This window comes from Brassica napus, chromosome C8, assembly GCF_020379485.1.
Source record: "Brassica napus cultivar Da-Ae chromosome C8, Da-Ae, whole genome shotgun sequence".
NCBI classification, from domain to species: Eukaryota; Viridiplantae; Streptophyta; class Magnoliopsida; order Brassicales; family Brassicaceae; genus Brassica; species Brassica napus.
The window spans coordinates 7,289,777-7,307,930 of record NC_063451.1 but is presented as its reverse complement, the minus strand read 5'-3'; the positions used below and the strand labels follow the sequence as shown (position 1 = coordinate 7,307,930).

The window sequence follows — 18,154 nt, the reverse complement described above, 5'->3', positions numbered from 1 at the left end:
TGTAACTTTAGCTATAAGATAATCTCTAATGTCTTATGCCAAAGATTAAAGAAAGTTCTCCCTGACCGTATCTCAAAAACCCAACCAGCCTTTATTGCTAGAAGACAGATTACGGACAACATCATGATTGCACATGAGATGTTTCATGTGCTAAGAGAAAAGCCTAGAGGAAGGAACAAGAGGATGGCGATTAAGACATATATGAACAATGCGTATGACATGATGAAATGGACTTTCATTAGATTAGTAATGCAGAAAATGAGATTCTTTTACATATCCTCTGGAACGCTTATATGCAAACTCAGAATAATGTCTCTTGATTTTAAGATCATTTTTCGTATTTTCGCATTTATTTTTGTGCATCTTTTGATTACTTGTTGCTGGCTCTGCAAAAATAAAAGACGGACCCATGAAAAAGCTTTGCTTTCTTAACTAAAAATTTTAATTGTGCAAATTTCATCTCCGCTAGAAAATTTCTTTATTTACTTTTTGGGAACAGATTTATGATGTATATTCCGATGTATCAGTGATTAAAATGGCGCATTGTATGCTGGAATATTCTCGCCACATTTCTGGCTCGATTACATGGACAACACGTTTTGTCATATCTAAGTGATTTTTTGCCGTTGATAACGTTACGACCTATTTGACCCCAACCTATAATAGAGATGGCTGGCCATGTCATTAATATCATTCCTTCGGCTTTATCTATCAGTTGATGATGGTATCTCCTGCTATTCATGCATCTTGATTCTTTGCATGGTCGATGATTGAGATTGTCATCTTTGTTCATTTCTCGTTCTTGCGCCTCAAAATTTATGCTTTTGGGAGATCCTAATTTGGGATAATGAGTCCTCCTCCCATTTTACTCGTGCACATGCTTGGAACAATCATATGTCCTCCATAGTTTTGCACTGATGTTTAGTTAACTCCTTGTATAAAGTGCCGTCTAGTAGCATTCTCTCTTGAAAGCTGAGATGGTCTTACATGCATTACATCTGGGGATTTATACCTTCTTCTGGTTGAATCATGCTATATAGATACCCAGGGGCATTTTTTCTAAAATTTTGCTGCTTACAAATTGCTAAAAAAAACTGGTCAGTCAATAAATGAAAAGAGTGGATCAACCCGTTGAATAGATTGGTTGCAAGGAATTTCTAGTAAAAGTTGACCCAAAAACCTTGCACATCGTGGCTTTATGGAGCTCCTTCGGGATTGCTAATGTGAGTATTAGCCACAAGTTATCTGAATCACTAGTCTTATCTTACATCCTCATGCTCGGAAATGAGTATTTACTTGGTGTCTCGATGAGGGTGTTTTTTTCAGAGAAATGAGTATCCATGTAGGAATCCAGGGTAGTTTTCCGGATTGGTGGAGCAATACCTGAAAGCCGTTGGATCAAGGCGTGCACTACTTTGAACTTCTTGAGAAGAGTATTTCCAAGTAGGGAGTTGATATCGCTCAAATGACCCTAGAGCAACTTTCTTTCTCAAAGAAAAGGTTCAGTTGTAGTATTTAAGGATCAAATACACAGAGAGCGTGGACACATAATAGACTCTAGAAATTAAGATTAAACTAGGCAAGTAATTAATAAAGCAGTAAATAGCGGAAAAGCATTAAACAAGTTGTTTTGTGAGAATATAAGAAAATAGCTAGACTTAGGGTTTCAGACAATCAGAATTATGATGTATATATGCTAAGGGTGTGTGATAAACTGTCATAGAACTTGAATGCAATAATAAGATATCCAACTCTCGCTATGAGTCAAATCAGATGGCTAAGTCTTTGTTCCAGCTCTCGCATGCGAACAAGGAGTGAGTGTCGATCGATACTACAGAGTGTCGATCGATACTTCCTTAGACAAGCATTAATGACCTAATCGATATTATCACTAGATGTCTAGACCAGCTTCTCGCATGTATCTAACAACCTAGCTCAGTAGAATTATTATCAGGTATGAACCTACTTTCGCAGTTGTTATCCTAAATTTAGGGTTCTAGTTAGGTACTCTAGAACACAAGCAGTAAGTTCAATTTTGATGAAGGATCCTAATGATTCACCCTAACAGTTCTATGTTTCAGTAATTCATTTTAAACCCTGATAAACTTTAAATCTAACAAAGAAAACTACTCATATATGATCAAGCAAAGTGTAACAATAATACAAATAGAATGCATAAATAGAATAAAGTAGAAAAACTGGAGTTCCAATACAAAATCTGCAAAGGAGTTCTTGATCTTCTCTCCAAAAGCTACTAATAAAGTCCTAAGTATTATGGTGTAGAATAGATGTGTTAGGTGTTCTTTTGCCTAAACAATGACAACACTATAAATGCTAGGAGCATAGCCCCCGCGCAAGCGCAGGGCCGGGTACGTTGTTGATGCGTTGGGTAGTTTTGTGTACATGATTTTGTTGTTTGTGTTTTTTACTTATGTTTTTATGGCTTAATTAAAATGGTGATGAATGAAACATTGGAAGTTACACAGCTTGATTATATTAATATAAGAATGACCGGTATATTCATATATGTTGATATTCTCATATCTTATCTTTCTAATGATTCGATCGATCAATAGCATTATTAGAGCTTTCATATTGAGAACCAGTGGTTTATGGGGTTGGTTAGTGTCAAATGTGTTAGTTGTTAGTACATTATTCTCAGATAGTGTAAGGGAAATGAAATAAAAAGTGGTTTTAAGAATTTTTCAAATTATACAAAATTAATAATTAATGGAGGAAAGACAAAAAAGGATACGTGTTTATTAGTGTAATGTTCTTTCTGAATTTATGTTGTATATATATTGTTTTAAGTGTAATCAATACAATACTAAAAGGGAGATATACTCCACTCTAAAGCTGTCCACGTCGGATAAATAAATTAGTCAATGAGGGAGAAGTTATTTAACACGTCATTATCACTACGCTGGGCTTCTTCCCATGGCCCAAAACGAGTTCACTTGAGTAACCTAACATCCGGCAATTTCTATCGATTTCTCCGTACTTCGTCTTCTCCGCTTCGACTTCTTGCAACCTCAATTACCGCGATCCCACTTCTTATCAATCAATAGGTTTTACCGTTTCAATCACTCATTCAATTCTTATCTCTCTTCCAAGGCGGTGTATCTCTATCTATAAAAAGGTGAGGATTCATCCCTTCAGAATCATCCTTTTGAACGCCTCTCTGTTTCTGCCATTGTAGTTGGTGGATCTTCAGCCATTCCGTTTAGTTTGATCTGTACGATCGAGCTAGCATCAACAATCGGAGCCATAACTACCCTCGATTGTATCACCGGAACCGTTCTCATCCCCTCCTTGGATCCACAAGTGTCCTCCGTCTTCCGTTGGGTCTGGCGATTGCTCCGGGAATGAAGCAAACGAATGAGACGGCGAAAAGAATAAGCTGAGGAAAAACTCAGGCTTTTGGAGAAAGATAGATGACAAACCGCGATTGAAAGGATTTCGGATACGGGAATTAAGATGTGCACGATAACGGCGAAGACGGTGGGATGTGAAAGCCGTAGGGGGTTTGTTGGATAGAGAGTGTGTGAGGCCTGATGTGATATTAGCTGAGGGAGAAGAAGACAGTGATGATGAGGATGATGATACTGTGTTATTGCAATGGGATAAGAACGAGGACGTTTGATATCAGCCGAAGTTATCAGCATTTTCTATAAAGTATGAAAATGATTTTTTATTTTGTGATCACATGAAATCCCAACTAAAATAATTTTCACTAATAAGACTAACTCTGTTGCTTCTTAAAAATCTAGCGATTTTGCTGTTGAAGTAGAAGGCCAAGAGCTGGAGCTGGATCTCTCAAGCTTAGGAGCTGGATAACGGCGAAGACGGTGGGATGTGAAAGCCATAGGGGGTTTGTTGGATAGAGAGTGTGTGAGGCCTGATGTGATATTAGCTGAGGGAGAAGAAGACAGTGATGATGAGGATTATGATACTGTGTTATTGCAATGGGATAAGAACGAGGACGTTTGATATCAGCCGAAGTTATCAGCATTTTCTATAAAGTATGAAAATGATTTTTTATTTTGTGATCACATGAAATCCCAACTAAAATAATTTTCACTAATAAGACTAACTCTGTTGCTTCTTAAAAATATAGCGATTTTGCTGTTGAAGCAGAAGGCCAAGAGCTGGAGCTGGATCTCTCAAGCTTAGGAGCTGTGAATACTGTCTTTGCAGCTTTGTTTAGGTTGGTTTTATCTTTTATATGTGGAATTTTGTTTATTCTCTGTAGCCGTTCTTTATATAAATGAGTATGTCTTGTGAATTAGCAAACTTGGTGTGCCGATGAAAACATTTGTATATGCAACTATTTTGGAGGAGGCTCTTAATGTCAGAGTTTCTGTTGATCCTCTTCTACTTGGACAAACTGTATCTAAAAAGGTGAAGCTTTTGTAACTGACCTGATGCCTGGCTATGATCACACTTGTGTGTCTTTGACTCCATATAAGTCTTATGTTCTTACAGGTTGAAAAGCAATGTGCACACTTTTATGCTGTCACAATAACAGAAGTGGAAATAATTTCAGGGTTGGTCTGCAGAGTAGAATCATGTAGCAAAAGTAAATTCAAGGTCAGCTCGCCAGAGTCTCTTCCCATCGCCTAAGTATTAACAACTAACGTGTGTGCGCGTCTGCTTGTGCAGTTACTGTACTTTGATCAAAAAGCTAATGGCGGATTGAGCTTAGCCCTACAGGTATTGTTTTCTTTCATATAACAATGGAAAACCAATGTGGTAATACATGTAACAATAAATTCTGAATCACTGGTGGATAAAAATTATTGTTATTTTAACACAAAATTTTGACACAAATTATAAAAATAAACTTACTTTTATTAACAATTAAACCAAATATTTTAAACAATTACATCATATATATTTCATAAATATGTTTTTAACCATGAGTACATTTTGAACCAAAACTATTTGTCAATTTTAAAATCATAAATTAAAATTTCAAGGAATTTTCTAACGATAGAAAAAAAGAACAATGGTAAAGTAGAAGCTAACTTGAATCTCTGCACGGAGATAAGGAGGCTGAAACAGATGTTTGAGACATGAAAGAAGAATCATGGAAGGAGACAAAGGGAAACGAAAACGATATTGATTATTGAGCAAAGTGAAGAAACTTTTGGACAGGGTGTAGTGTAAGTGGTGGGGGAGGTTAAGGAGCACCAGATATTGATGGTCTGTTTCTTTTCTCGAGACGCACGTCTCTTTTTAACACGTTTGGTGTTAATAAGGTTTTGGTTCTGGTTTACAAATGAGTCATATTTCTCATGTCCATCCAAATCTACTGGCAAATTCTGTTAATATTTTATATTAAACATGTATTTTAATATCGATTTGTCAAAGGTTCAAAAGTCATGTGGACAGACCAGTGTTGCGTACTGTTCTTTTTTTTTCATTATTTAGAAAAAAAGTAATGGATCCTGAAATCAGAAAGCATAACTTTTCAAACATCATATTTAAAAATTCAATTTCATATTGTTTCTTAGAAAAAACTTTAGAATATAAGCTTACATAAATTTATAGAATTAAACATTTATAACACTGCATGCAATGTTCTTAACATAAATTCTTTGACATACAAATAAAATAATAGACAAACAAAATTAATGATATAAATATAGATTTGTAATAAATATATATCAACACATTTTTTATTGAATTTTTATGATTTGTCAGTTACCAAAATTGCAAAACCTTCCAAATTCTATTTAAAATAACTATTTTCAAAATTTGCTCAAATAAAATGATTTGTGTTCGTATATTATATTTTTTACCTTTAACATATAGTCTCTTTGTTTAATATTAGATGATGTTTTACATCGGTGAACATATATTAAAAATCTACTATTTTAGAAAGTAATATTAAAATATAATTTAGATATAGTTTCACCAATTAAAAATGTAAATATTAAAATTATAATTAGTTATGCCATTTTTAGTAATGTAAAGTTATTTAGATACATGAAAACATCGTCTGATGTTAAATAACAAAAACATATATAAAACATCATGATTAGTAAATCACCTGAAACGGAGGGAACAATAAAGTTGTGTCAAAATAATTTTTAACTCAACTGAAAATGATTTATAGCCATTGTGTTAGAAGTTTCCATTATGAGTGGCTGATGAGATATATTCCAAACCTTACGGTATTCAAGAAAAAAGGAAAATGAAGCAGTCGTAAGTACTTACAAAAGTCAACCCAAAACAATCACACCTTTTTAATTTATAAAATAGTTAAGTTGTAAATATTATTTGTTCGTAATAAAACATATATAAATGATGTGATTGGTTAATCAATAGAGTAAAAAGGTGGAAAAGAAAAATGAAAATAGGATGAAACAAAACAATACCGCTGGCGTTAACTTTTCCACTTCATCCAAGGTGAGATAAATTTTACTCTACTTCATTCTTATTTTTAGAGTAAACAGAAAGAATGAGAGTAAACCAGCTGAAGCTGAAAAGATTTTTCACCTTTTTCACTTTACTCTAATTATACCATACAGTCAGACTCAAAATCTCATAATAATAAGTTCAAAATTTACAGAAAATTATTTATACATAAACAACTAATTTGGTTAGTTGTACAAAAAAATCTTCTAAATGCCTAATAATGATTAAATCTACCTGTGTTTCAAAAAAACAAAGATTAAATCTACCTTCATCTTTAATATTTCAACATTAATCTAAGATAGCTAATAGCACTACTAATTTTTGTGAACATTATTTATAACAAAACTAAATTGAGGTTTCTGTTTATACGTTTATGGAAAAACTTAAAACTGAAAAATACAAAGGGATAGTTATAAAGAATGAATTGTTAGGAAATATTTACATGCATTATAATTTTAAATATATTTTCTAAATATATTTTTTCATTTTATTATACACCTATTTCATTTTAAATCATTAAGAGTATAACTATCTTACACTGTCAAGTAATTAAATTTTATTTAGAATTAGCATGAACGAAACACTATAATAACATGATCTTGCTGGATTCTCAACCCAATTTTAATTTGATGTTAAAAACAAACAACAATTTTACTTTAAAAAAAAAAAAACAACAATTTCATCCAAAACAGTTTTTTTTTTGCATTTCCACTATCATATAGCTATTTATATGCGACGAAGAAGTGAAAGTTTTAGATAATTATAAAGCATACAACTTAAAATACAAAAATATTAAATTATCATGTATGATATTTTAAATTATTGAAAAATAGATATATTGTTTGTTTTAATACCAACAACACGATTATACTTCAACAGTTCCAATTACATTATAGAGAAATTGCTTATAATACCACAAATTAAATATAACTTTCCAAAAATACATTTAATCAAAACTATCCTAACATTTGAGTTTAAGATTTAATGACAAATATTTGGGGTTTATTATTTAAAGGATGGAATTGGGTAAACATCCATAAATAATTCTTACATATTTAAAAATGATTATGAGGGTTAGTTTAGGTTTCTATTACAAATTTAAGGTATTTATGGAAAATTATTCTTTAAAGATATTTTCAAATAGTATCAATTCTATTTGGTAAAATTAGAATTTCCCCTTAACATTATTAGAAGAACCAGGAAAAGTATGCAAAACTAAACTAATGTACGAAACACAGAGCTCACCATGTTAAAGAAATCGCAATAAAAAAATACCCCAAGCTAGTTTATTATTATGTTAGAGATACTATAGTATTTCTGATCAAATATTATGTAAAACTACTTTCAAATATAATATAAATTAAAATGGTGAAAATTATTGTATCTACGCGCGGAGAAAAGATCTAGTCTATATAAGATTATAAAGTGAGCTATGCGAAGGATAGACTTTTGGTATTTAATGAAATGTATTGTAATTTCACGGTTTTAAAATTAATCATGTGGGGAGTAATTGTTATTGAGTAAATGTATAAAAAGAAAATACTGAACGGTTGAATAATAACATGAAACGGTGGACTTCTGGTTATCCTATGCTTTAGTTAGCAGAGAATTACAAACCAGATCATAGTGTTAAACAGTAAGCAGATTTCTTAAATGCCAAAGTGATTAGAAAATTTGGAACTCAAATTTAAAAGCTTTATAGTACGCCTCAATCACCCTCAAATATAACGATCTCATCTTCTATGTATTTTGGAGTGCTATTTCTTAGTTTTAAAGTGAGTTAATAACGGTGTAGTAATAAATTCAGTGTTCGTGATTCTAGTTTCTGTGTTCGTATTTTATAATGAGTATGTCATGTTTTGTGCTGTTTTTTAGGAACAACCACATTGAAAATAGTCAGAACCGAGTAAAAATCCACACGTTTATAAAAACTATTCTTTTAGTTTACCATTTTTTATTAGTTCTAAAGCAGTAACCCGTTCGTATAAATCATTCTTGTTCTGACGACTGTATCGTCAATTTTCTTTATCTTGAATTCAATTTTTACATTAAAAAAAAAACAAACGACCACTGATAAGTTTAGATTCAAATGAAACCTGTCAAAGATTCATTAATATTCCAAAATATATATAAGATATCCGACCAGAAGAAAAACGGAAAAGGAAAAACATCCAAAAGTTAAAAATGAGAAACAAAGCTAGTTGTGTTAAAAGATAATACTTGTTATAAGATAATATTAAAATTGATGATTATCCTTTTAGTATTAGTTTAATGTTTGTTTGTAAAATATCTGATTTAGACCGATAATTTCCACTCCTATAAATAGGACTTTGCAGTAAGGAAGTTGGAATAAGAAAAATAACTTTCAGTTTTTCTCTCTAGTTTGTTTCCACCATTTCTATTTCCTTACTATACAAAAACATAATAATAATAATAATTACACAGCACGTTATCAACACGAAACCCTGACCAACTGAAACTTATCAATCCGAAAGTTTTTAAACCAGCCGAGATAATGTTTAAATTTATGTATTTCAATATACTTAATTTATTTAAATTTTATTATTATTTCGGAGTGAGAGGCTGGACCTTCTCCGTTTATTTTTCGGGATGATAGACGCTGCCTTCCCCGACTGATCGTTATGGTAGGCTATGCCTTCACGATCAGAGAAACACGTGGTAGGCTTTGCCTCCGTGAATAAAAATAAAAGGTAAAAAATGGCAGACTAAGTCTCCTCGGACCTTAAAATAAGTAAAAGTCAAAATGGTAGACCATTTCTCCTCGGACTTTGAAAAAAATGATCAATATGGTAGTCTATGACTCCTCGGATCATGTGATAGGCTGAGCCTCCCGATTTTATTATGCTATCTTAATTCCTGCTATTTAAATTTATGCAATTTAAATTTATGCAATTTAAGTTTATGTTTTTATTTTATGCCTTTAATTTTTGCATTTAAATTATGCATTTAAATTCCCGTCTTTACTATATTTATAATATTATTCTATGAATACAGTTATCATGTCGAATTTGACAAAGCTCGAAATTAATGCCCTGGATATTACGGGAAATAATTATATGACCTGGGCAGTGGGTGCAAAGATGCACCTGAGAGGAAACGGGCTTTTGGAAACCATCGATAGTTTGAAAACAGTGTCGGATGAGAAAAAGGCTAAAGCCATGATATTTTTACGACACCACATCCATGATGGTTTAAAGGATGAATATATTACGAAAGAGGATCCTTGTGACCTCTGGAAATCTTTAAAAGAGAGGTTCGATCACCAGAAATATGTGATCTTACCGAAAGCTAAACACGAGTGGATCCATCTCCGGTTCCAGGATTACAAAAGTGTTAATGAGTTTAATTCCGCGATGTTCGGAATTACTTCGAAGATGATGTTATGTGGAGAGAAAATAAATGATTATGATATGATCGAGAAAACTCTCTCCACGTTCCACCCTGAAAATGTAATCCTGCAGCAACAGTACCGGGTGAATGGATATACCCGTTACTCGGAGTTGATGCAAGTCCTTCTTGTAGCGGAGCAGAATAATCAACTCGTGACTTTAAACCATCAAGCTCGTCCCACTGGATCTGCTCCATTCCCTGAAGCGAATGTTGCATCATCCAGTTATGATAATAGAAGAGGACGAGGTCGTGGACGTGGTGGAAACCGTTATCGTGGTCGTCGAAGAGGACGAGGAAGAAGATTCCATCCCTATGATGAAAGAAATAATAATAAAGACTTCCACGAAAATAAAAGGAATGAAAAGGGCCAGGATGATAAAAGGCAAACAGGAAAGGTTTGCTACAGATGCGGCATGAAAGGTCATTGGGTACGTAAATGTCGTACGCCAAAACATTTAGCCGATCTGTATAGAGAATCCCAAAAGGGAAAAGAGAAAGGAAGAGGTGAAACAAACTTCATCTCTGATGAACCTGAGCCATCCTTTCATGGTTTGAACGATGATACTCATCTCGACGTATCAGACTTTCTGGTTGAGCCAGAGAGTATCGATGAGTGATGTAGATCGATGTGATATAAATAGACTGTATTATAGTATCTATATCTTTTGTTGTAAGATATATGTTATGTTTGTCATGTTTAATGTTTAATAATATGTTTTATGAATATTTTATATTCAAAAAATGCCAAACTTTGAGACTATGGATGGAGATTTGTGTTTGGCAGATAGTGCGTCAACGCACACGATAATTAAAGATAAGAAATATTTCTCCAGTCTCAAAATAAAAGATTACGCTGGAAGCGTAAGTACAATATCTGGTAATGCAAAGATTATTATGGGCTCTGGAAGAGCGAAATTTTCAATGCCAGGGGGAACAATATTTGAAATAAGTGATGCATTGTATTCCCCCGAGTCTCATAGAAACTTGTTAAGTTTTAAGGATATCCGAAGAAATGGATATCATATTGAGACTATGAGTAAAGATGGCATTGAATTTCTTTGCATTAAGTCCGAGAGGAAACATATATTGGAAGAGTTAAGAATGTTATCCTCTGGACTATATTGTACGAAAATAACCATGAATGAGTCCTATGCCGTGGTAAACATGAAGTTTACTGATACATTTAAGATTTGGCATGAGAGGCTAGGACATCCTGGTTCAGTCATGATGAGAAAGATAGTGCAAAATTCGAATGGCCATCCGTTGAAAAACGGAAAATTTTTGCAAACGGGCGAATTTACATGCAATGCATGTTCTCAAGGGAAACTTATAACTCGGCCATCACCAGCAAAAGTAGGCAATGAATCACCAATGTTTTTAGAAAAGATACATGGTGATATATGTGGGCCGATCCACCCACCGTGCGGGCCATTTAAGTATTTCATGGTATTGATTGACGCATCTAGTAGAAGGTCAAGTGTGTCTCTTTTGACGACACGAAATACGGCTTTCGCAAAATTCATTGCCCAGATAATAAAGCTGAGAACGCAGTTCTCAGAGTATGTCATTAAGAAAGTAAGGCTTGATAATGCTGGTGAATTTACATCACAAGCCTTTGATGATTATTGTATGTCAATGGGGATTGATGTGGAGCATCCAGTTCCCCATGTGCATACACAAAATGGCATGGCCGAGTCGTTGATAAAACGGTTGCAGTTGATTGCAAGACCGTTAGTCTTGAGAACGAAGCTCCCAATTTCTGTATGGGGACATGTTATATTGCATGCGACTGCACTGGTTCGGTTAAGACCGAGTGCATATCATAAGTACTCCCCATTACAATTGGCATCTGGGCAAGAGCCAGATGTATCCCATCTCCGTGTCTTTGGGTGTGCGGTCTATGTTCCGATAGCTCCTCCACAAAGAACAAAAATGGGCCCATAAAGGAGATTGGGAATATATGTGGGTTATACGTCACCAAGTATAATAAGATATCTGGAACCAGTAACTGGTGATATGTTTACGACAAGGTTTGCCGATTGCCATTTTAATGAGGATGAATTTCCAGCGTTAGGGGGAGGAATTGGTAAAATTCCTCAAGAGATTATATGGTGTACACCGTCGTTGTTACACCTTGATCCCCCTACGAATCAAAGAGAACTGGAAGTTCAGAAAATTGTGCATTTGCATAATTTGGCAAACCAGTTACCAGATGCGTTCACAGATACGAGAAGGGTGACGAAGTCATGTATACCCGCTGAAAATGTTCCATCAAGAGTTGATGTTCCTAAAGAACAAACTGATGGAAATAAAATGAATGAACCTAGGGTTCAGTTAAAGAGGAGGAGGCCAGCGGGTTCTAAAGATAAAAATCCCCGAAAGAAAAAGAAATTGGATGAACAAAGTAAGGTTCTAGAAGAACCTGATATTGAAAGATGTCTGAAAGAAGACATAAATAGAAAGGTTCTAGAAGAACCTGATACTGAAAAATGTCTGAAAGAAGACATAGATAAAGATGATCCAGATGACGAGAAGGGAACAAAAAAGTATGAGATTTCCATCAACTACGCCCGAGATGAAAAGTTATGGATCAGAAATAAGATAAAAGATGTTGATGGAATGTTCTCCTTTTCTGTGTCCAAAGAGATCGATCATGAAAATGATGATCCCGATCCAAGGTCCATTTTGGAATGTCAAAAAAGACATGATTGAGAGGAGTGGAAGAAGGCCATTCAAATTGAATTACTCTCCCTAAATAAAAGAAATGTCTTTGGACCTATAGTCATAATGCCTGAGACCGTAAATCCTGTTGGGTATAAGTGGGTATTCGTGAGAAAAGTAAATGAGAAAAATGAAGTAACACGATATAAATCCCGATTAGTTGCCCAAGGTTTTTCTCAGAGACCGGGAATTGATTTTGAGGAAATGTATTCCCCGGTAATGGATGCAATTACGTTTAGATTTTTGATGAGCCTAACGGCATCTAAAAATCTTGAGATGCATCTCATGGACGTTGTGACTGCATATTTATATGGATCGTTGAATAACGATATATGTATGAGACTCCCTGAGGGATTGAAAATGCCTGAAGCATTGAAAGAAAAATCCAGGGAGATTTGTTCAGTCAAGTTACAGCGATCACTTTACGGATTAAAGCAATCCGGACGCATGTGGTACAATCGCTTAAGTGAATATCTTTTGAGTAAAGGATATGTGAATAATGCGATATGTCCATGCGTTTTTATAAAAAAATCGTCATCTGGCTTTGTAATCATTGCTGTATATGTAGATGATCTGAACATAATTGGAACTCAAAAGGAGGTTGATGATGCTCGAACTCATATGAAAGAGGAGTTCGAAATGAAAGATCTTGGCAAGACAAAGTTTTGTCTTGGGCTCCAGATAGAGCATCTCCGAGAAGGAATATTTGTGCATCAATCAAACTATACGAAAAGGTTATTGAAACGCTTTCGTATGGACAAATCGACTCCTTTGAGTACTCCAATGATAGGTAGATCTCTCAATGTTGAGAGTGATCCTTTTAGACCCTGCGAAGATAGCGAGAAGATATTAGGTCCAGAAGTACCTTATATGAGTGCTATCGGTGGGCTGTTATATCTTGCAAACTGTACCAGACCCGATATTGCCTTTGCTACTAACCTCTTGGCAAGATATAGTTCTGCTCCTACTCGCAGGCACTGGGACGGAATAAAGCATGTATTCCGTTACCTCCAAGGTACAGTCGATTTAGGATTAATGTATTTTAGAAAACCCGAGTTTGGTATGGTTGGTTTTGCAGATGCAGGATACTTATCAGATCCTCATAAGGCTCGATCGCAAACCGGCTACGTTTTTACAATTGGTGGAACCGCGATCTCTTGGCGGTCCCAGAAACAAACTCTGGTTGTGACATCTTCAAATTATGCAGAAACTATTGCGCTTCACGAAACATGTCGAGAATGTGTGTGGCTCCGGTCAATAAGTCACCACATACAAGAATCAAGCGGAATAGTAAACGAGAAAGAGCCGACAAAAATATTTGAAGACAATTCGGCTTGTGTTGCTCAACTCAAGGAAGGCTACATTAAGAGCGACAAAACAAAGCACATCCCTCCAAGATTTTTCTCGTACATAAGGGAACTCGAGAAAAATAAAGAAGTTGACATCGAGTATGTACAGTCATGCGAAAATCCGGCTGATTTGTTCACCAAAGCTCTTCCGACTACAACATTTCAAAAACATGTCTACGGTATCGGAATGCGGCATTTGCGTGACTTGTGAAGAAAAAGCTATGTCCATTATTTCCAGGGGGAGATTACGACAGTGTACTCTTTTTCCCTTGTCATGGTTTTTGTCCCAATGAGTTTTTCCATGACTAGGTTTTTGACGAGGCACTACATAATAGAAAAAGGATAATCAAAGAGGAGTATTAAAAGATAATACTTGTTATAAGCTAATATTAAAATTGATGATTATCCTTTTAGTATTAGTTTAATGTTTGTTTGTAAAATATATGATTTAGACCGACAACTTCCACTCCTATAAATAAGACTTTGCAGTAAGGAAGTTGGAATAAGAAAAATCACTTTCAGTTTTTCTCTCTCGTTTGTTTCCACTATTTCTATTTCCTTACTATACAAAAACATAATAATAATAATAATTACACAACAAATTGCAGTTTTTTTAAAACATAGATAAAACGGTTGACGGACCGATAGGAATAGATATCTCCAATCACTCACGGCAGCGCTTGAGTTTGTTCAGAGTGTTGGAAATCTCTGGAGGATCTGCTGAAGCACATTCCTCACTGATCTTGTCTCTCAAAACAGACGGGCCTAAAGACGATGCTGCCATTCCTACTTCATCTTCACCACTTGGAAGGATGTTTTCACCTTGCTCCTGAGATACATGGACGTGATGTTTAAATAAATGTGCAAACATTAAACATATTGACAAGTAAATTTAGACAACCTTTCCATTTCCATGGTTCTCTAGTGTGTTATCCTCTGTCATGGTGGAGACGGTGAAGGAACGGTGGTTGGGTGTGAAGTTGAAAGGTGTGACACGGATCTGAAACAAAAACTCCTTCCCTGTTAGTTCTTCAAGACAATTTGGGAGATACTCCTCTCCACCATTTGAACCCTGCAGCAAGACAGCAGTATTCGGAAATTTAATAACCCCCAGTTAAGAGTAATGAGAACTCACCGTAAGTGTTTCAAAAGAAGAAGAAGAGAACTCACCGTAAACGACCTCTATATATAGATTGCTCGAGAAGGCGTTAAATTATGTGCCTTTTGAGAACACTCTAAGTCATCACTTTTGATACAACACCAGCTCCAACTGTTCTGCCTCCTTCCCTCAGGGCAAATCTTTGACCTGTTTTGACAAATAGTAACAGCAAGTCAGAAACTGAAACTGTTGGAAGCACAGAAAGGGAGAGTGTCTGAAAGATTCTTGACCTATTTCGAGTGGGACAGGCATGATAAGCTCGAAAACTGCAGTGACATTGTCACCAGGCATTACCATCTTCACGTCTTCTGGTAATTCTACTCTTCCAGTGATATCTGCAGTCCTCAAGTAAAACTGAGGCCTGTAGTCTGATAAAAAAAGCAGTGTGACGCCCACCTTCGTCCTTTGTGAGCACGTATATCTCTGCTTCAAACTTCTTGTATGTCTTGCATGAACCAGGCTTAGCAATCACTAAATAAGCAAACCATGGACAGGACAGATAGAAAACCCCATTAGTGTGCTCATATTCATCATCAAATAGTCATAATAAGGATGCATAAGGTTTACCATTCCAGGCTGGATGTCTTCTCTCTTTAGCCCACGCAGAAGAAGTCCTACATTATAACCAGCCTACCATAATGGAAGCCATGGTTTAATCAATCAGTATCATATATGCCTAGAACCTGTCTTTGTAATCTCTCATCATTTTACCTGTCCATTATCCAAAATCTTCTTAAACATCTCGACCCTAGTTACAGTCGATTTCATTGGAAGTCCCTGAAAATCAAATCAAGAAAATGCTTTAATTGTTATAAGCTTCAGTAATCACCACTTTGCTAAATAGAATTCGTGTACACTCACGTCTTTTAAACCCAATATCTCAACTTCTTCACCCACTTTGATAACTCCTTGTTCAATACGACCCTTTGCAACAGTTCCGCGTCCCTTTAAGAAGAAAACAAAAACTATCAGAACTAATTTTTTGAAACAAATGATAAGAAATGAGTGTATGGAGGGGTGCAGATTAGTATACCTGAATCGAGAAAACATCTTCAATTGGCATCAAGAAAGGCTTGTCCAGCACACGAACATGGTCTGGTATGTATTCATCAACGGCGTCCATAAGCTTCAATATAGCTTGCCTTCCTATTTCATCGTTTGTTCCCTGAAGTGCAGACGGAGAAGATCCTCGGATGATGGGAATATCATCCCCTGGAAACTTGTAGAAGCTGAGAAGTTCTGGATCAAGACAAGAGTTAATGTCAGTCAGAATCTTGAACTTAACTTCATATGCAGAAAGAAGTAAACATAAAAGATCGACAAACCACGCAGTTCCATCTCTACAAGCTCCAACAACTCTGGAACATCCACCACATCGACTTTGTTCAGTAAGCACACAAATGATTGAACACCAACCCTGTGAAACATCACAAAATCAATATCTAGCACATTTAAGTAGCTTTAAGTGTACATATTGTAACAATGCGAACCTGACGTGCAAGTAAAATAGGTTCCTTCGTCTGAGGCATGGGTCCATCAGGACCTGAAACCACAAGAATCCCACCATCCATTTGTGCAGCTCCAGTAATCATATTCTGAAAGTTAGCAACTTAAGTTGAGTTACTGTCCATCAAAGTATTTCAAAGAAAAACCCATATACAGATGCATGTAACTCCACTAAACAGTGATATATTATGATACATTCCAAGATTAAAAAAAACTTCAGAGAGTTTCAAAAATGTATAACATGTGCCGTTGCAGCATTAGAATGAGACAAGTATACTATTTTCTAGAATATCATTATTGGCAACACCTATATGAAATACAAAGAATATTTTGCTTCTTACCTTAACATAATCTGCGTGACTGGGGCAATACACATGAGCATAGTGACGCTTAGCAGTCTCATACTCCACATGAGCCTACATAACCAAGTAACATCAAGTAAAAAATACTAAAGAAAAAACATTGGCTTGGAGAGAAGAAGAAGATATATAAACACAGACCGTGGCAATAGTAATTCCTCTCTTCTTCTTTTCAGGAGCTTTCTCAATTTCGTCAAAGGCAATACAGCTTTAGCTTTGCCCTCTTCAGAAAGAACCTACACAATAAGTAGGATCCATATCTCAACTTAAAATAAAAGAGGTTCTGGTCTCTCATTAGAAAAGGAATCACCTTCTTGGTTGCAGCAGTTAAAGTAGTCTTCCCATGATCTACATGTCCAATTGTTCCCACATTTACATGAGGTGTACTGCAACAAAAGATTGCAGCAGTTAAAGTAGTCTTCTCGTCGGCTGCGAAGGTGGGTTCAAAGAGATCGAGTGAGGAAATGGTAGCCTGAAGAGGAATCGCTTTCAGCGACGAAAGATCTGGAAGAAGAAAATGAAACCCTAACAATAACCGGGCCATACACGAAGCCCACAAAGAAAAAAAAATAAATAAAGCCCTTTAAAAATCACAGACCAAAGCCCATCTGTTTTAAAAATAAAATAAAAAATAAAGGTGTAGGGTCCACATTTTACGCATGTGTCCCCTACTCTCTCATTATATTATAGATTAGGTATAAAGTCGGTTAAGGGCAATCTTGTAATATGTGAAACTTCTGGGCTTGAATCAGTCTAAACAAGTCGGGCCTGTCTACTCGTATTAGTGTCGAACGACACCAATGGTGCAGTGTCTATCGAAATTCCTTCTAATTCTCGGCTATGATGTTGATTTCTTGAGCAGCAACGAGTTTCCTCATCTATAAGCTTTAAAATGTTATATAATCTCCACATTTCTCCAAACTATGCATAGACCTGAAAAAACTCTAAAATAGAGTCCAACACATATAATAAACTCTAAAAAGAACATATATCATGGTCTAGATGTGGTAAAATCCATGGTATTTATTCGTCCACAGATCGATTCACATTCAAAAGCAAGTGTACTCCTCAACCCACGTCAAATTTTATAATTAATTTGCCAATTCGAAATCTTGAACCGGATCTTGAAATACATAGATCACCAGATTTAAATACACCACCCAACTTAGAATCAAGATCCCGCTCGTCTGACGACCTGAGACACGTCTGGCTTCGGGGAAAAGGCT

At 35.4% G+C, this 18,154-nt stretch overlaps 1 protein-coding gene and 1 pseudogene across 1 annotated transcript; one reads left to right on the top strand and one right to left on the bottom strand.

The window, feature by feature from the left end:
* The first annotated feature begins 9,524 nt into the window (after positions 1 to 9,524).
* Positions 9,525 to 10,451, top strand: LOC111208069. The gene has a single exon (XM_048766682.1). The coding sequence runs from the start codon at positions 9,525 to 9,527 to the stop codon at positions 10,449 to 10,451; it is 927 nt and encodes a 308-aa protein (XP_048622639.1).
* A 3,950-nt stretch (positions 10,452 to 14,401) lies between these two features.
* Positions 14,402 to 17,544, bottom strand: LOC111207411 (annotated as a pseudogene).
* Positions 17,545 to 18,154: the final 610 nt, after the last annotated feature.

Coding starts and splice junctions, on each gene's coding strand:
- LOC111208069 (XM_048766682.1), top strand. CDS start 9,525: ATGCACCTGAGAGGAAACGGGCTTTTGGAAACCATCGATAGTTTGAAA.